At 44.7% G+C, this 17801-nt stretch overlaps 3 protein-coding genes across 9 annotated transcripts; 2 read left to right on the forward strand and 1 right to left on the reverse strand.

The window, feature by feature from the left end:
* Positions 1-1338: 1338 nt before the first annotated feature.
* LOC105569046 (abl interactor 2) lies at positions 1339-5184 on the forward strand. Of its 4 annotated transcripts, XM_012025184.1 has the most exons (6): positions 1346-1401; positions 1507-1713; positions 2008-2673; positions 3104-3427; positions 3531-3785; positions 4116-5184. In XM_012025184.1, the coding sequence occupies exons 3-6, from the start codon at positions 2058-2060 to the stop codon at positions 4277-4279; spliced, it is 1359 nt and encodes a 452-aa protein (XP_011880574.1). In that variant the 5' UTR covers positions 1346-1401; positions 1507-1713; positions 2008-2057; the 3' UTR covers positions 4280-5184. The 4 variants fall into 4 exon arrangements, with proteins under 4 accessions (XP_011880575.1, XP_011880573.1, XP_011880576.1 ...); XM_012025185.1 differs by lacking the exon at positions 1507-1713 and having other exon boundaries at positions 1339-1401; XM_012025183.1 differs by lacking the exon at positions 1507-1713 and having other exon boundaries at positions 1343-1463.
* LOC105569045 (protein farnesyltransferase subunit beta) lies at positions 5134-7634 on the reverse strand. Its single transcript, XM_012025182.1, has 7 exons — positions 7429-7634; positions 7046-7156; positions 6783-6908; positions 6434-6672; positions 6037-6337; positions 5734-5978; positions 5134-5630 (listed from the first exon to the last, which is right to left on the reverse strand). Exons 2-7 carry the CDS (start codon positions 7151-7153, stop codon positions 5438-5440), a joined length of 1212 nt encoding a protein of 403 aa, XP_011880572.1. The 5' UTR covers positions 7154-7156; positions 7429-7634; the 3' UTR covers positions 5134-5437.
* A 1580-nt stretch (positions 7635-9214) lies between these two features.
* Positions 9215-16847, forward strand: LOC105569047 (SUN domain-containing protein 2-like). 4 transcript variants are annotated; one of them, XM_012025188.1, is made up of 14 exons: positions 9215-9279; positions 10001-10198; positions 10285-10644; positions 10933-11173; positions 11506-11636; positions 11715-11956; positions 12032-12217; positions 14012-14226; positions 14290-14364; positions 14439-14712; positions 14805-14945; positions 15021-15307; positions 15374-15469; positions 15633-16847. In XM_012025188.1, the coding sequence occupies exons 2-14, from the start codon at positions 10005-10007 to the stop codon at positions 15744-15746; spliced, it is 2556 nt and encodes an 851-aa protein (XP_011880578.1). In that variant the 5' UTR covers positions 9215-9279; positions 10001-10004; the 3' UTR covers positions 15747-16847. The 4 variants fall into 4 exon arrangements, with proteins under 4 accessions (XP_011880578.1, XP_011880579.1, XP_011880577.1 ...); XM_012025189.1 differs by lacking the exon at positions 9215-9279 and adding an exon at positions 9322-9345; XM_012025187.1 differs by lacking the exon at positions 9215-9279 and adding an exon at positions 9420-9489.
* The last annotated feature ends 954 nt before the right edge of the window (positions 16848-17801 follow it).

The following is a 17801-nucleotide window of genomic DNA, read 5'->3' on the forward strand; positions in this document are numbered from 1 at the left end:
TGAATTTCACCAGCACAATCCTGAAAAACAGCCGTGGCATGGACCACCCACAAAGACTTTACCGGCAGTGTCAGAAAACGCCATTCAACTATGGGTCTGTTTTTTATTGCTGCACTCCTGAACTAGTGCACACTGGTGCAATGAGTTGGAATGAGAGGTAATCTATTTGTTTCATTTTAACTTATTGCACTAGTTCAGTAGTGCAGTAATTTAAAGAACAGGCCTTATAACCATATACTGGAAGGAGCACTGCCTACCCTCTTCATAGGCTACCGTGATCGCTGTAGTTAAGGTCGTTCTACATTAAGTTGCAAGCAATCGCTGGCATATTGTCGCAAGTCGCAAGGAATTTGCGATTTCAACTTCTACATTGCAGTCGTGAAGTCACAGCCAATCAAAGAAGAGAAAGTTGCGACATCCACGAAGGTTGATCACGGTTCATCCACATCTTTTTACGTCCAAAGAATCATCATCGTCCCAGTCTATACGACTCGTTTTATTAACATAAAATTTTCTAACCGCGATCAAGAAACACGAGAAACTAACGAGCTATCGACCAAGCCAAACAGACGCAATGACGGTGAAGCTCGATGGTTCATTGGCCGTCGCAAATCGCAGAGACGCAAATTTTGGATTTGGCCAAACCTTGCGACTGGCGTTTGCGACTGCATTACGATCGGAAGTAGCGCTGGGGCCCCGATTCTCGAAATCATTCCAAGAAGAAACGTATACGAATATTCTGCTCTGACAGAAAAGTTGCAAGTTGATTGGCTATTCGCATGGCTTTAACCAATCGACTTTCAACTTTTCTGTCAGAGCAGAATATTCGTATACGTTTCTTCTTGGAATGATTTCGAGAATCGGGCCCCTGCTTGCGTTCATGCGACTGATTAATTGCGACTAATGTAGAACGACCTTTAAGCCCGTATCAGACTACGGATTGAGATTGGGATTGGATTGAAATTGGACCAATCAGAGTAAAAGTTAAGCCCGTATCAGACTACGGATTGAGATTGGGATTAGATTGAAATTTAACCAATCAGAGTAAAAGTTACTGAACTTGAGATTAGTAAACTTTACTGTGATTGGTTAAATTTCAATCTAATCCCAATCCCAATCCGTAGTCTGATACGGGCTTTACTGAACTTAAAATTAGTAAACTTTACTGTGATTGGTTAAATTTTAATCTAATCCCAATCCCAATCCGTAGTCTGATACGGGCTTTAAACACCGGCGTGGCCGCTCCGTTTTCTCTGACGGCGAAAAGAGAAAAAGAACAGACTCAGGCGACGCGCGCGATACATCGCGGCGGCTCGATCGCTCGCTCGCTCGCGCGCGCACGTGCCGCGGCGGCCATTTTGTACCTTCGTACGATCTTTTTACATGAATCTCGGGAGCTCGGTAATTATATGAATTAAATGCGGCTGGTAGTAGCTGGTAGTTGCGAATAATGGCTGAGTACCGTTAGTTGATTTTCTACACCTTTTGTTTTCTTTCCACCTGTAGATCGTTGGCTGTGTCGCCGTCCGTCGCGCGGCGATCTCGCGCGAGCGAAGTGTCAGGCGACCGTGTGCGTCGTGTACGCGTGTGCACGCGCGTGTGTATGTGTCGGGTCTCTGTCCATCTTGTTTCCTATTTCCCTTCGGACGCCGCGCCCCTGTCACAATCTCGCTTTTCAGTCCTCTCGACCGCTCCCTTCGCTTCGCGAGGAAGGTACAGAGTATTTTCGTCGTTGGAAATTAATATTCGCCCCCCGCGCGCACGCGTCGGAACCGACTGGACCGGTCGCCGCCGGCTTCGTCGAGGATGGGGCGACCGCTCCAAGTTGGAAAAGCGCCGACAGACGCACCTTCGCTCGCGTGATCGCCTGCACTTGGTTTCATTTGCGTCCCATTCTTGCAACGCATGCCCCTCGCGTCATTGATTTCACGATTTCCACCTGCGTCGGAGTCGTTGTGTGTCTAATAACTGCCGTCTCTCTCTCTCTTTTCCGCTGCCCGTGGAAAGGACCAGGATCCTATTGCGTGTCGTCGGGGGTGGGCAGCGATTCCGAGGTCATGGCAGAGCTGGCTGCGCTCCTGCGACATGAGATCCCCGAGGGGCGGAACAATCTGGCCGACAGCCACACGAATCTCGAGCGGGTGGCCGAGTATTGCGAGGCAAACTACTTCCAGGCGGAGAACAAGAGGATCGCGCTGGAGGAGACCAAGAACTACACCACGCAGTCCCTGGCCAGCGTTGCATATCAGATAAACACCCTGGCGTACAATTTCCTTCAGCTGCTGGACCTGCAGACGTCCCAGCTCGCCGAGATGGAGAGCCAGATGAATCACATCGCCCAGACGGTCATGATTCACAAGGAGAAGGTGGCCAGGCGGGAGATCGGCGTCTTGACGGCCAACAAGATGACGACCCGCCAGTACAAGATCATCGCGCCCGCCAATCCCGAGAAGCCGATCAAGTACGTGAGAAAGAGCATCGATTACACGATCCTGGACGAGATCGGGCACGGCGTACGTAGCTGCGGTACGCCGCGGAGCAAGCAGAGAGGAGGCAGCCAGGGCAGCGTTCAGAGTTTAGGTGCTGCTTCTACAGGTTCAGGTTTGGGCGCGGCTATGGTAGGACCCGCTCCTACCACCAAGCCGCCCACGCCACCTCAAACAGTGAGAACCGGTAAGAATTGCGTATATATTCACGTATACACATGTATTACAAATGTATATTATACATACAGAATGTTTGGCAGTTACTGCTACAAGAGGACACTTGCTCTTGTATCGCGTGGACAATCCGCAACTGTGTCAAACATACTGTATGCACAGAGTGTCCCAGGGACACCCTGGGACACTCTGCGTAAGCGCTAGGTATCGTACGAGTGCTACACAAACTTGTAAAGGTGTACTTTTTCAGTTGCGGTTATAAAAAAATTATAAATCATTTCGCTAACGCAAAGGTATTTACCGCTTCTTGGCTGCATGGGTGTCCTTTCTTTCAGCTTCTAAATGTCACACACCGTTCCGTCTGTCACATCTTTCGTGTTATTTCTGTGTGTCCGGCGCCGATCTTGCCGACGCGGCGAATAACGTTCGTTCTTTGTGTATAGGAACGTTGAGTAAAGGATCGCGCGAATATAGGACTCCGCCAGCGGTAGCCCCACCACAAGTTCCTAGCCATTATGCGCCCAATTATCCGCTCGGCCACCCCAGGCGAGATCGCCCGGGGTACAGCACTCTGCCATTGCATGCTCACAACACGTCCCACACGAGCCACAATAGCAATCATAACGCGCATGCCAATACCATCAATCAGCACACTATGCCGCAAGTGGGGACGGTGCATCCCCTGCAGAGCCACCCGCAAACGCCACCGCCGGCGCCGCCCAGCGTCACCGCGGGCTACGTGCAGGAGCAGCACAACAGTATGCCTCGTAAGCGACAAATAACATAGTTAATAACGACATATAATGTTCCAGGCATATCTTAATCTTATAATTTGTTACCAAAAATTGATGGTTTTCCTCACCACTGCAGCTCCACCGTCACCTCTGGTCGGGCTAGGCGGCGACATGGCGGAATTTACCGGGCATCACACCCTGCCGCACCGATTGTCGCATCAAATCAGCCGTGGTAGCGGCGCGAACAGTCCGCCCTTACCGCCGCCGCCGCCCCCGGAGCAGGACGAACATCCGCAGTTTGGCAGACCGACCCCGTCTGGCGCTATAATGCCGATCGTGCCGGACGAGGAAGATTTGCCCGGATGGGTGCCGAAGAATTACATCGAGAAAGGTACGTCCAGAGTTGGTTCTCCGTCGCGTCGTTAAACGTCCACCGGATAAATTAGTATCGGAGGAAAGCCCTCTATTACAGGACAGGATTCCAATATGAAAGAGTAGGTTTTCAACGTCCGAATTCAATCATAAATCTTCTCTCGCAACGATTGCACGATCTAACAATGAATTTTCCACTAAACAGATTTCACACCAAGGGCGATAGATTCATGATGAAACCAACAGATGATGCCTATTAATTTGGCAGAAACTTCACTATCTCGTAATAGGAGACTTTCCTCTATATTAGTAACGTAATATGTGATAATAATAAAAATGGTCGTTGCAGTGGTGGCTATTTATGATTATTACGCGGATAAAGAGGACGAGCTGAGTTTCCAGGAGAGTTCTGTGATCTACGTGCTCAAGAAAAACGACGACGGATGGTGGGAGGGGGTAATGGACGGTATAACTGGATTATTCCCAGGGAATTACGTCGAACCATGCGTATAACCACATGCAATAATTGGCTATATCAAAATGACTAACGGAAGACTGCAATTTTTAAGCATTTATCGTATATATGTACGTATCATTAATCGCATTTACATTAATCGCCAATATCTCGATTGCGAGCAAAAGTTGTTCTTCGTCTTACTTTTTGTTCGAGCAAGCATTCGAGTCTATGATTCACGAGCGTACACGAAAATGCCCGTGAATCGTAAAAAGACATAATTTTTGTCTTGTAGGTATTATTTTATAATTTATTCATAAACATAAAAGGGAGCGAGTCGTACAAGTGCTATAACAACGGTGTAAGGGTTGACGTCGTGTAGACGTACGTTAATCAACAATAGTCTGCAAGGGATGCAATAGACGGTGCGGAGATCGGAATATCACAAACTTCCTTCATATATCATAGACCTTGCACTCTCCGTCTTTGTCCGCGATAATGCGGGATAAATGTCTTGCCGCGCCTATAATCGTGCGAAGTGCCGAGTGAACAACGTTATGTTAACACGTGAGACGAAAATACGTGCGGTATTTGATTGTTGAGAAAATTCAATCGAGCGAGTTTTGAATCAAACACTGAAAAGCTAAATTTTTATATTAATGTAAGAAAATGTATTTTTCTGCATCTTTAGTATTTCCCCGAGTAGATACTGAATTATATTCTATTATTTACGTATCCACATATATGTACATATATCTATGTGTAAGATCGCACGTTGCAATAGAGATCTTTTATCTCTGGGCTCCGTCTGCATCATTTGCGCGCTCGCATCGCGCGAGCAGACGGAAATAACTTTCAGATAATAGTTACAGCGTCTCACGTGGGGGGACACAAATAAATTATTCTGTGTATTATCTTCTCCGTAAACTTTATTAACACAAAATAAAGTTAAGATAGGAAAAAATGCGACCTTTTTTTTTAAATTTTCAATAATCGAATAATGTGCATCGAAGATCGGTTAACGTGGCATCTTATAAGTTCTCTTCTTATATATATCACATTAATGGATTCTCATATACAAACAACTTTCTTTGCGCGCGTCATTGGTCAGTTTGAGATAAAATTCCATCTTTGGGGTGTTTTTTTTTCTTTTCTTTTCTCTTTTTAGGAAAACCATACAAACCCGGTTAAATACATTTTTGAGTAGCTAAGATGAATCAATCGACGGGTATTGATAAAGTAGGGAAATACTCCTGCGCCTTTTTCGCGACCGAGTATTCTACATTATAGACGGGATGGATCACCTCCACCTTATTCGTGATCCTTCTTCCGATGATCGACTTAACCGGTGAGTTTTGCGCAATCGATAATCCACTGAGAACATAACATGTGTGGTATATGTCACGATTTCTGAAAAAAGAAAAGGAAAAGGGCTATCGCGACCAAAGTCACTCGTAAACGAGCATTATATTTGCGATGACAATCGCAGACATGACAAAGCGCCATCACGTACTTTCCCGGTTTATCCAGAAGACCGCCGTGCGGGTTCTGGCAGCAAGTTAATATATATTCTTGTAAGGCCTCTTGGTTGAACAACCAGTGGTCGGAGCTGTTGGACGCCTTTCCGTGCGTCGACAAGATAGCGGCGATCAACGGGAACGTTGCGCCTTGCCAGAACGAATAGCATCCGTCCACCAGTTTGTTCGTACGTCCTTGGAAACCGCCCTCCAGACGCATCTGCTTATTTACTATCCACCTCTGCGGAACAGGGATGTGAGCGGCGGGAATCTTATCGCGGTCGTACGAGGGATCTTACCAAGAGCTCCGGCAAACGGCACAGCTCCGTTTTTCCGAGCATCACCAGTGCCGCCAGTGCGCAATACGCGTATCCGCCGTGCGCCTCCATTCCCGGACAGCTGCCGAAACCGCCCTCCCACGTCTGGCACTTGGCTATCCACTCGGCGGTGCCTTTGAACATATCCGGTGTGTACACGTTTGTCAACTTGGCGGCGGCGAGGGCGCAGTACGCTCCGCGTATGTCCACCTCGCCGTTTTCGTGCATACAGAACGAGCCGTCCTCCCCGTGTACGGAGTACAGAAACCGTTTCAAGTTCTTCCTGAAATCAACACGAGCCTGATCTTCAAGATACGACGAAGGCGAATTTGTAAAACGACAGCGTTACGTGTCTCGCGCATTTCTTTTTTTTTTTTACCTATCTATCACATTGTACGCTTCTTGTGTACCGATGGTGCATAGCGCGTTTACCGCGGCGTACGTAGACGCTAAATGCGGATATTGTCCCGGGCCTCCCCCAAAGCCGCCTTCTGGCGCTTGACACTTGGCCAGAAAGCCCGCTATCTTGGAACATTCCTCGTTTTCCAGTCGCTCCCCCAGTATCGCGAGTGAGTGCAATATCCAGAAGCACAGCCAAGGCCTGCTGGAGTCTAAACACTAGCACCGTCACGGACGCTTGATAAGCTTCCCCGTTACAAGTGGCAACTGTGTCCCTCTCCCCTAAAGCAATTGCACGTGCTGTTTGACGTTAAATGAACAATGGATACCTCGTAAGTGTCGTTTAAATGAGTGACTGCTTTCTTCAGAAACTGAACATGTTTCGGCCTGAGCAGGACCGGCTCTCCCTCCCTGCACGATTGGTAGAACTTGAGCACGATTTCCTCCACGCGGGCCTGTAGAGATACGCGGCGGAAAAATGAGCACGGATATCGGGCTCGCGACATAGAATCAACATTCAGAAACGACGCCGCTCGCCGACGTAAACTTATACGCATTCGGTTTGCTTCGCGGTAAGCGGGGACCTACCAACCTGCTCGTTTGTCGACGCGGTCTTACGTCCCCCATCGTCCTGCCGTTGCCTCAATATTTCCTCATAACTCCTTCGTCCTGCCTGCGTGCCCAACTCCAGGTCCGACATAATCTGTGAACCACAACGGTGACGAGGTAACCCAACACGTTCGACAAATGCAATCCGTTCCGCCATACGAAGCATCTCGGCAATGCGGACGCGGTTTATTTTACAATTTTATCACAAAACATCCTCGCGGGGGAGCGAGGTTTCCCCGAGCGTATTTTCTCCGGTGAGGTTATGGAGCCCGCCTCTTTCTCCCCGTCTCCCTCCGCAACGTGGCTGCTTTAGAGAATTCTACGCCGTACATTCTGGCACGGCGCGCGTCATCGCGCTGTACTTACATTTAAGCTTATTTATGGTGCTTGTTGTTGTATGTACAATGTTGACCGATATTGCAGTTACACTCATAACCTATTTATTTTGTTAACGCGGCGGCACCGAACGACACCTGTTCGCGAGCGAGCTGCCCCCCCGCGCTGCGCAACATGCCGCTCACAGCTTTTCAACTCGTAGGCCGTAGCAGAGAGAGACCTGTGAGCGGCCATGCCGGTGTTTTGCCTGTTACCGTTTTCGCTCGACTGATTCCAGCGCTTTACACCCATTTTCATTCTTGGAACTAATCCAATCCAATCCGTTGATTTTCTTACGCTTACGTTTTACGTATTCCTTACGGAATTTTGTGTGTGAAGGCCTTGACAAACAAAACGCCGGCGTGGCCGCTCTCAGGTTTCTCTCTGGATGACTACGTTTCCACCGAGGGTCAGAGTCGGGTTGGGGTTTGGTGTTTCCACCGCAAAAACGCTCACCCCAACCTGATTCTGACCCGACTCTAGCCCGACTTTGACCCTCGGTGGAAACGTAGTCTGTAAAGTAACTTTCCCAACCCTGTATAGTGCCAAATTAACATGAAGTGTATGGAGTCCCGTCTGGGCCGTTGAGCGGTTCACACGTCTTCCGACGGAAGATAAAATTTTTGATCCTGCGGGATTGCATCATCCAATAGGGATTGCATCATCCCGCGCGAGGCTCGGTAGTTGGGCCTCTGCATTGTGTGACAATGAGTGCGTTCCGGCAAGACACTGCTACCGTAGCGCTACGGTAGCGCTACGATAGCGCTACACGAGTACGTTTCGGCAAAACGTACCGCTACAACTGTAGCGGAACTTCTTCCTCTTTAACGTTGCTTTCATCTGATGAATCATCGAACAATATGTCATTCATGAGCCAATTTTCAATATTTTCCATTCTATTCGTTTCAATTAATTTTGTAAACGAGGTAAACGCGACTCTTATAATTCAATTTTGAGGTTATGCACGCTAATGTATATATGGCACCGCTACAATTGTAGCGAAAAAGCTGTAGCGCTACGGTAGCAGTGTCTTGCCGGAACGCACTCATTAAAAACGCGATTGCACGTTAAAGAGATTTGTATCATCAAGTCAAGACTATTGGTTCGTCGTGGTCGTGTCGGCTCAATACAGGAGCCGGGTGCCATAACAATTAGATAAAGAAGAAGAAGATGAAGTGTATGGTAAGCGTGGGTCCGATATTCGCGTTCCTCACCGCTTCGGAAAGTACTGCGGTTTCTGCTTTTTTTCTTTATAAAAAATTAGAAAACAGTGTTCCCGAGGACATATCTCTCCCGTCACTTCCTGTCGCACGTATAACGCATTTCGCGTGTCAGCTTCTCTTCGTCATTTTTCTCCTCTTTCGCTTTCGCGAGCATTTTGCCCGGTTTACATGCAATCTGCGTTACATGCGACCCCCGCCCATCTCTGCCAATGTAAATTAACTTTAATCTCGATTTAACTTCCATTTTATCTTTTTGTCTAATTTTTGGAACTAGAGAAGGATAGAAAACGACTAAACCGAGGTCAGATATTTAATCCGCATCGGTAGAAACGGATATCCGTCACTTTTACGGCACGACGGAAGCTCATTTGCGATTTTTAAACTCGGCCCGGCGCACGAGGAAGGATCGAAGATCCTCTCCGGTCGGTTTAGGCGTAGATTAGCGATGAATCGAGGTAAGGAAAATGAACGTCGCGCGAAAACGACGTTCCCCCTCTTCCTCCTCCTCCTCCCCCCCCTCCTCCTCCACCCCTGTCAAATAGAATTACGATCGAGGGTATGAATCATCGGGCGAAATGCGCACGCATTTCGCGTTTTCTACGCATTGACGGGGCCGCACGTACGTACATACAATACACACACTGCTACGCGCAACGCGAATGCCTAGGCCGGCGGGGTAGAGAGGGTACAGGTTATTTTGTTTTTTCCTTCCACGCGAAGCGCGTCCCGCGGTCTTCGCGCGCCGCGCGTGTTGCGCAACGCGAGGTACGTCTCTTTCTCTCGCCGTCGGGTCGCGCGTCCCGTTAGCGTCGCCGCGCGCGCGGAAACGGTGAGTTTTCTATAAATAGCGATGTCACGCACGACGCACGACTCTCGGCGAAGGAGGGTCGACCCGCCGCGGCGGGCCAGTCTCCGACGTTGACGGGAGATAGGTAGAACGCGCCGCGGATTGCTGCCGCGGATCGGCCTCTTCCACCGCGTTGCGTCGCGTTGCGTCGCGTTGCGTCGCGTCGCGTCGCGCCGCGCCGCGTCCGAGAGCCAAGCGACGTGACCGAGCGCCGTGACTCCCGTGGCCGAGAACCTCGGTGCTTCCGGCGAGGAGGGGCTAGAAATAGGGGGGCCCAGAGCGGCGCGGCAAGGACCGCGGCCGTGTCCTTCGGGGAGGGGTGCTATTTTTAGGCGGTGCATGCCCGTGCGTATGTTCCCTCCGACGGCCCCCGCGGCTCTTTCCCGAAAGCGAGCGATAACCTTTGGCCGCCCGTGTCCGTGCCGTCCGCCGAGGAGAGGCGTCTCTCGCCGCGAGTCCCTCGGTCACCCCGGTGCGCTTCTTTGTTCGGCAGAAGGATGGAGAGCGAGCAGCGTCACTATGAGCTTCGCAGCCGAAGCAGATCGCGCTCCCACACGCCTATGGTCCCGAGCCGTCCGCCGCCGGAGCCGGAGATGACGGAGCGGCACTACGATCTCAGGAACTGGAGCCGGGAGAGATCTCACACGCCTGGAGAGGTGACCAGTAGCAGGAGGTCTGGCTCTAGGTCGTTGTAAGTAGCCAAACCCAAGTGTTGAATCGTTGGCGATTGTAGGCGAGTCACGTCTCTTTACCTCGCTCGCGTTTCCTTGACTGTAGAAGCGGCAATGTGAAGACGCATGAGAAGAACATGGAGATCATCGAGGAGAGCAAGGAGGGATCTGTCACGGGTAGCCTGACGGATAACCAAAGCACAAAGTCCGAGAGTTCTGCCGTCGTCACGAGAAAGCCGGAACGCCGGTCGGAACGCCAGCGGGCCAAAAAGCAAATGTTTGTCAATGGTCAGAGCGAGAGTATGGAGGACGCGTCCGACCAGAAGGCCGAGCGGAGACGCAGAAGTGTTACACCACGCAGTTTCTTTACCAGCGACTACTCGTCCGAAGAGGGAGAGAAGGACGATCGTTCCAGTAGAGCGGGATCCGCCTATGAGATTTACAAGCTGGCTGGCGAATGGTGGAAGTACGCATGTTTCAGCTCTTTTTTTTTTCTGCGCGCCGTGTACGTTTTCCGTTTACTTTTAATCAAGCCTTCCCGCGACATTGTATTCGTCTAACTCGATACTGTTTACTTTAGAGACACGACCTTTCTGTTGGAAAAATAAATAATTTGTGAACAGTACGTCCTAATAGCGCCAGTCGCAGGACGCAGGTCGCCGGCTCTTGGTGCTAATAGTTTTAGAGTAGATTAAACGAACGGTTTGCCTTTATTACTTGTGCGAGGAATCACATTCACTCGTGGTTGTTTCAGCGTTTTTCCAAAGACAGACTATACGTACTCGCCGACGTCGCAGTATCGTTACGAGATAGCCCCGGGTATACTAGCTATGCCCAATATGTCGAGGCGGCCCATACACGTTAACGACAACGGAAGTACCGTATCTCAGATCAGTCGTCAAAATGTAAGTCAAGCTTCGCGCGGAACGACGGAAAGCGGAATCGCCGACATGGATACGGTCGATTTCAAAGAGGCTGCTTCTCTACGCCATTCCGTAAGTATTTATGATCTCGAGAATACAGGGGCAAGGTCCTCTATCACGAGACAGCTTTCTAATGTGAGATAGGTTTTCAACACCCACATTCAATCGCAAATCTTTTTTCGCAACGGTTACACAATCTAACGATCAATTTTCCACTAAATAGATTTCGCTCCAAGGACAAATAAGTTCGTGGTGGAATCAACTGATGTTGCCTATTTATTTAACAGAATCCCCCCTGTCCTTATGTTTTCTTATATCTTAGTCCCTATGTTTTCTTATATTGTTATCGTAATATACCATGACTTTGCACATTTGCGTTCTAAAACTGTACGTGCATTTTGCAGTCCGAGGATAATTACCGCGCGAGTAAGTCTACGGCAAGAACGACTCTGTACAAAATGACATGCGTAGACCAATACACAAGTCACAAAGAGTTAGTTTATTCGGACCCAGGAGATTCAGCTTTTCGGACAAGGTATTTTGTCCTCTCTCTCTCCAAAACAATTGCCCCTTCTCTCGTTACATTAAAATTAATGCAATCTTGTTTCAATAGATACTTATCGTGGGCAAACACTCCAATTGGACATGCATATACTGCTGATTCTGACACTGAATTGGACGAGAATTTTGTAAAATCATCAACCAAAATTAATAAAACCTGGAGGATTGTACGGTGGTTCATGTACTTTACAACTTTCGTTGTCGCCTGCTTCAGGAAAACGGTCGATTTCTTCAAATTTAGAACGGATAGGGAAAGGCGTTATTATGGCACACAAGTTCATCGATTATCCAATGGTATTGCTGATCATAAATTATCTTTCATATAATATTTAGAAGTATGGCTATTGATAATTTTTTTTATTGTTACAGTATCCAAATGGAGCAAATTGTGGGAAACTCTGAACCGTTATACGCACAATATGTACTTCTTCTTTGTCAGAGCGCTTGTACTCGACACTTGGCTGTTGAGTCGATTCACTGGCATTAGAAAGTGGTTGCAGGGAAAAGGCCCGAAAATTCTTTGGGTCACACTGCTACCGCTACTACTTTTGCTTGGTAAGTTTCGTTGTCTTATTTAAGTAGCATGTACAAAAACATCACTGTTCCATTTTTTGATCCACGTGATATCTAGACCGATCCAAACACAGTCAGACCAATGTCATTCGCAGGACCTGAAAGGTGGATAAACCTATCCTGGCCTTTGTCTTCTTTCTGTTTCAGGGGCTTACATCGCGCAGAGGCATTTCACTTTTGCGGATTCTCTGCGCAATGTCCAAAATGGTGTCACTCAGACGACTTATCACATCTATAACGATATAATTAATTTCATGTCCCTCATCTATGAATCGTTAACCAAATACTTTGCAAATCTTATAAATTATTTCGTGCACCTTTTACCGAGTGTGAACGTGTCTTTGCCTGAAATGCCTCCCGTTGGGTGGAATGTAAAGTAATGATTAATTGGAAAAAAAATGGATTCAGGATAACAATTCTGAATATAATAATTTAGTTCAAATGGATGGAAGTGGTGTTTTGAATATTCATATTACTTTTCAAAACTACGATGAAAGTGGAATGCTATTATAATGCAAATTTTCGTTAGATTGATCGTGTAACATAAATTATAGACATCTTTAAAACACGAATACCTCTTACATCCATTTATTCCTTAAACTAATTATTTGTGTTTGTTCTTTATTCTATGATAAAGTCAGTATATATCGTAGGCATCGTATTAGTTATTACAATTATAATTGCAAAATTTCGATAACTGTCTCTATCTGAATAGAATGTTTCTAACGATTCATAAAATTATGTTTATTATCTTGATGTATTTGCATATATATTTGCCATAATGTGACGTAGATATTGCTGGGAAAACTTCCATGTTCCACTTTGTATATTGAGATCAGATAATGGAATATGCTTTACGATTTACGTATACTGACTCTCAGTTATCGCTTTGCTTTCGTTTTGTCTTAACTAATAAACTAATACTGTGTGAAGATTTACACATATACATTTATTAATCTATATATATGCATTTGATATATAATTATATATCTATGCTATTTCAAGAACTAACTGGTCATGTTACTTAGTCATTTTTCTGTTATACATTATATATATATTTTATTATATATTTTGTTTTCCTATATTTAATCCTATCAATATTATAAATCGCATAATATATAATTTAATAGTTACGCAATGAAATAAAATCCAACTTTTTTTTCCAGTTAACACCACATGTATCGTTTTTGTCTTTACATACATCAAAGATATAACAATATATTTTTGTGCAACAAATAATATATCTATATTGTAAAAACACGTTCATACTTAATAAAGTATTTTTCATGTCTCTGATATTAGTAGTCTTTTGAACACAGTCCGTTAGAGTGATATAGCGTCGTAGTGTCACGATTGAGCGTTTAATTGCACCGAAAAGCGAAAAATAAAAATGTTATGGTAGGAGAAGGATAGGGGAGGATTACTCTACTGGGCATTAAAAAGTCGGAGTGTATTGTGCTTGAAATACTTGGAATCGTGATCGCGATTGATATCAACTGAACGGTGAGTTTCTTCGTCTATCCTTCTCTCAGTTACCATATTGCATAAAAAGTTCCACTTTGAACAATTTTATATTACATTGTAATTATTCTATGCCATCGAAATTTATGATATATCTGAGATACAAGATCCCCTGTGATTGTAAATTCAATAATTGGACAGTCGCTGTGGCACTAACTTTGTGTTGGAACACTGTAGTTCAATACAGTAACAGGAGAAGGAGATCGTAGCAATCGTTTGAACTAGTAATACTTATAGATGTGAAATTTGTTTCAGGTGGTTGGTGCATAACACAATATTTGTCGCTTCTTTCTGGTATTAAAACCGTGTCCGAGACAGCGACGGAAAGATCGTTACCTAACATACGAGGGGAAGACTATAAGAGTAAAATTAATGAAGAAATATTGGCCAGCAATGAAATAATCAAAGAAGCTTACAAAAATTTAATCAATAGGATAGAAAAGCTCGAGAATAAACAGACGCATCAAATGGTATGCATAACATTTTCTTGCTGTCTCTCGTGTCTTCTATAATTCACTTGTAATATTTTGTAGGAACATCTTATAAATGTTACTCAGACTTTAGAAGATCGTCAGCAAAGGGATGCCAATTTCTGGAGGGAGTACGATGTAAGTTTATGTTATTATTTAACAATAGACAACAATTGTAAAGATTTCGAGTTCTACGGCAGTTATCCTTTCAGGACAAAATTATTGATATGGAAAATAAATTGGATATCAACGAATTGAAAAATATTGCACATAGCGAACTTAAAGTCATCAAGTATGAGGTTGAGAAACTGAGCAAACTGTATTCCGAATTAAAATCTTGTTGCGACACCAATGCAGAATCCATCGCGAATCAAGATATAGAAAAGACTGTGGAAAAAATCTTACTTAGCTACTTCCCTCCTGGGATTTCGAAAGAAGATCTCGTGAAGAACATGCAGAATTTATTCGCATCTCGTAAGATAGAAGGTTTTTCAAGAATATATTTAAATACAGTGATTTTTAAATCTGTTTGTATTTTATTAATTAATGTCGAGAATATATTACGAATATTTTTATAGGTCAAAAGAGCTTTGGTGATGACACCGATAGTGGAAGCATTCGTGTCTCGGACGAACAGATACGTAAGATAGTGAAGAAAGAATTGCAAATTTACGATGCGGATAAAACGGGTCTAGTAGATTATGCTTTGGAAACAGGAGGTATCGTATCGTGCCGATAAAATCAATAAGTAACGGCTGGTAAACATTATAATAAATAACTTTGTCTACCTGTAGGTGGTCAGATTATTAGCACGCGATGTACTCAGCGATACGAAATAAATATGAGAGCCTATACTTTGTTTGGTTTTCCGCTGTATTACGAAAGAAGCGATCCGCGGACAGTAATACAGGGAAATCCGAAACAACCTGGTGTCTGTTGGGCCTTCCAAGATTTTCCCGGATATCTCATAATAAAGTTGCGATCTGCCATTTATGTAACTGGCTTCACTCTGGAGCACATCCCCAGAAGGATTTTGCCGAACGGAGATATATCGAGTGCGCCCAGAAAATTCAATGTCTGGGTATGCGAAATAATTTCTTTCGTAATTAAGTACGTTACATTATTTTAATACTTTTTGCTGCTTTAGGGATTGTTGAGCGAGGACGATCTCGAGCCTGTGATGTTTGGCGAGTACGAATTCACGGCGAATTCTGACGAAAGTTGGCAATATTTTCCAGTTCAGGTAAATTTCTTTTTAAATACAAATCTTGAATCAATTTAATGAACGTATAGAAACATATACGTATATAAGCTATTTTCGTTTTGCTATTGTACGCTGTTTGATTAATGGATTTTAGATTTTATTAGGACTATAGAGTAATTTCGTTGATGATCTTTTTGCGCAGAACACAGAGATCAAGAGTCCATACGAATATGTAGAATTGAGGATACACAGCAATCACGGGGAGCTAAACTTCACGTGTTTATACAGATTTCGCGTTCACGGGAGATCAGCTTAGGAATTGATCGCGCCATGGTTCCTCTTCACAAAACATTCGCAAGATCGTTCGAGCAATAGCAAGAACGAGCCACAGCTCTTCTCAAATACGTGCCTTCAACTACCGTTAACTATAAACGCGATTTGCCACAGCACCTGTAACTATAGTTGTGAATACATCGATTATTTAATGCCTTTGTAATAGATTTTCAACGAAGCGATCAAAAAAACTTCATACACGCGCCGATATTTAATACACACGAGACGGGAGCCGTTTCCGTCGTCATTTAAACGCGTCAAACACTGTATATACATTCAATAACGTCGATAATTTATACCGATCAAGAAGATTGCACGATTGATTGGGTCAAGCGGGAAAACAATTACGAGCGTCGGCCCAATGGTGTTCTACAATTATTGCCTATATATCTTCACTGTATGGCCTTGCTATAACTCGAGGAAAGCCTTAAGAGAAAGAAAGGAAACCTTAAAGAAGAAACAGTTTCGTACATATCTCTTGTTCGACAAACGCGGGAGAACGATTAAGTGAGACGGATAAAGAAAATTGGCAAAGGCGATTTTGTAATTTCGTAACGAAATTTTGGGGTTGAGAAAGAGTGAAAAGGGGAGAGTTTGTCCGTATAATGCGTCGTGTAAATATCGATTTGGCAGCGTCACGTGCAAGACTGACACTTCAAAAGTTACCCCAAAGCTGAGTGAATCATAATATTCGCAATAACGCGACAGTACAAATTATAAGCGATCGTAACGATCAATTAATTATAGTTAAGTACTATTAATTGCTAATTTTTAATTGTGCAACACAGCGAGTGGTTTTCGGCCGCCTTTGTAAGGATCTAAACGATTAATAACAGCGGCAGTAACACTCCTCGATTGTATACATGTATGTATTTATAAGATATTTAAGTCCTCTTTTTGTTTTTTTATTTTAAGATTGCGATGCGCACGTTCTCGTTTCGTAATATACAGCGTCGCTGGCAGTGAAACGACCATCGCCGCGTCGAAAACGCGATTACCACCGCGTTTTTTGTGTAACAATCTTTCCACGCACGCGCTAACCGCATTAAATGAAATGTGCAAATAAAAGTTGCGTTTCACACGACACGGTTCAGCTTTATTTGTCCGAGGACGAGTGTGATGAAACGCCGAGTAGTTTTATCGACGATTAATTTAGTAAGCGATACCTGCGCAGTTTTGTTAATCGTGATTGGAAGAGAAAAAATTTATCTAGTTTAACACATGGAAACGAAGATTAAATTGGAGAGACAAGGAATTGCACAACTGGACGTTTCGCAGTAAACAATTCAACTGCAGTTAATTGATTGACTTATGTCCATTTCCATCAATGTAAATTAACTTTTCTCTTGGTCAAATTTGTTCTTCCTCCGTTTGTAAGAATAAAAAGAAAACGGCCAATCGAAATCAAAGTTAAGGTCGACAGTGATAGAAATGGATTATCAAACAATACACAAAGGAATATTAGTTGACTAAAATTACGCGGACGTAATATGCGGCTCTCAATTTTGCTAGGTATTTGAGCGGGTGGCAGGAATAACGGGAGATACGTGATGTTTTTGTGTTTGGAGACTGGCGATTTTAGTCTGCGCGCAGTTTCGAACACAGTCACGATATATGATACATTCTGGAAACAACATTAGACTATGGCAATTAGGGCTGGTGATTTCCTTCGAAGGCTTCGACATTCGAAGCTTCGAAGTTTCGTAGTTAACTTCGAACTTTGAAGATTTCGAAGGTTCAAATCTTCTAAGTTATGAAAAGTAACAGCCCTAATTGCGACAAATATTGCAAAATTTAGGCACCAACATCCTGTCGGGATCCTTAACTTTTTCGTGTTTATTATATCTGGGCCTCGTGAATTGTACTTGATTAAAATCTATTTCGTTGATATAGAAATAATAATTTTCGTTTAATACGCAAGGAAGATTAGATTGGCGACAACGAATACGCGTAGTTGGGGATTGTGCGGCGGACAAATCTGCCGGTCGAACTAATTTAGAATTTCGATCGCGGCCGTGCCGATTTTTCGGGGCGCTCT

The sequence above is a fragment of the Vollenhovia emeryi genome, unplaced genomic scaffold, assembly GCF_000949405.1.
Source record: "Vollenhovia emeryi isolate VEMERY1.0 unplaced genomic scaffold, V.emery_V1.0 DF939126.1, whole genome shotgun sequence".
Classification (NCBI taxonomy): Eukaryota; Metazoa; Arthropoda; class Insecta; order Hymenoptera; family Formicidae; genus Vollenhovia; species Vollenhovia emeryi.

What these genes read in the sequence shown, in the direction of transcription:
- LOC105569046 (XM_012025183.1), top strand. An exon ending in GCAGCACAACAGTATGCCTC is followed by an intron (nt 3,428 to 3,530) that starts GTAAGCGACAAA and finishes TCACCACTGCAG; the next exon opens with CTCCACCGTCACCTCTGGTC. An exon ending in GAAGAATTACATCGAGAAAG is followed by an intron (nt 3,786 to 4,115) that starts GTACGTCCAGAG and finishes TGGTCGTTGCAG; the next exon opens with TGGTGGCTATTTATGATTAT.
- LOC105569045 (XM_012025182.1), bottom strand. Translation starts at nt 7,153, where the DNA reads ATGTCGGACCTGGAGTTGGGCACGCAGGCAGGACGAAGGAGTTATGAG. An exon ending in CCGCGTCGACAAACGAGCAG is followed by an intron (nt 6,909 to 7,045) that starts GTTGGTAGGTCC and finishes GTATCTCTACAG; the next exon opens with GCCCGCGTGGAGGAAATCGT. An exon ending in ATTTAAACGACACTTACGAG is followed by an intron (nt 6,673 to 6,782) that starts GTATCCATTGTT and finishes TGACGGTGCTAG; the next exon opens with TGTTTAGACTCCAGCAGGCC.
- LOC105569047 (XM_012025188.1), top strand. Translation starts at nt 10,005, where the DNA reads ATGGAGAGCGAGCAGCGTCACTATGAGCTTCGCAGCCGAAGCAGATCG. An exon ending in ACCGCTACTACTTTTGCTTG is followed by an intron (nt 12,218 to 14,011) that starts GTAAGTTTCGTT and finishes AATTTGTTTCAG; the next exon opens with GTGGTTGGTGCATAACACAA. An exon ending in ATTTCTGGAGGGAGTACGAT is followed by an intron (nt 14,365 to 14,438) that starts GTAAGTTTATGT and finishes TTATCCTTTCAG; the next exon opens with GACAAAATTATTGATATGGA.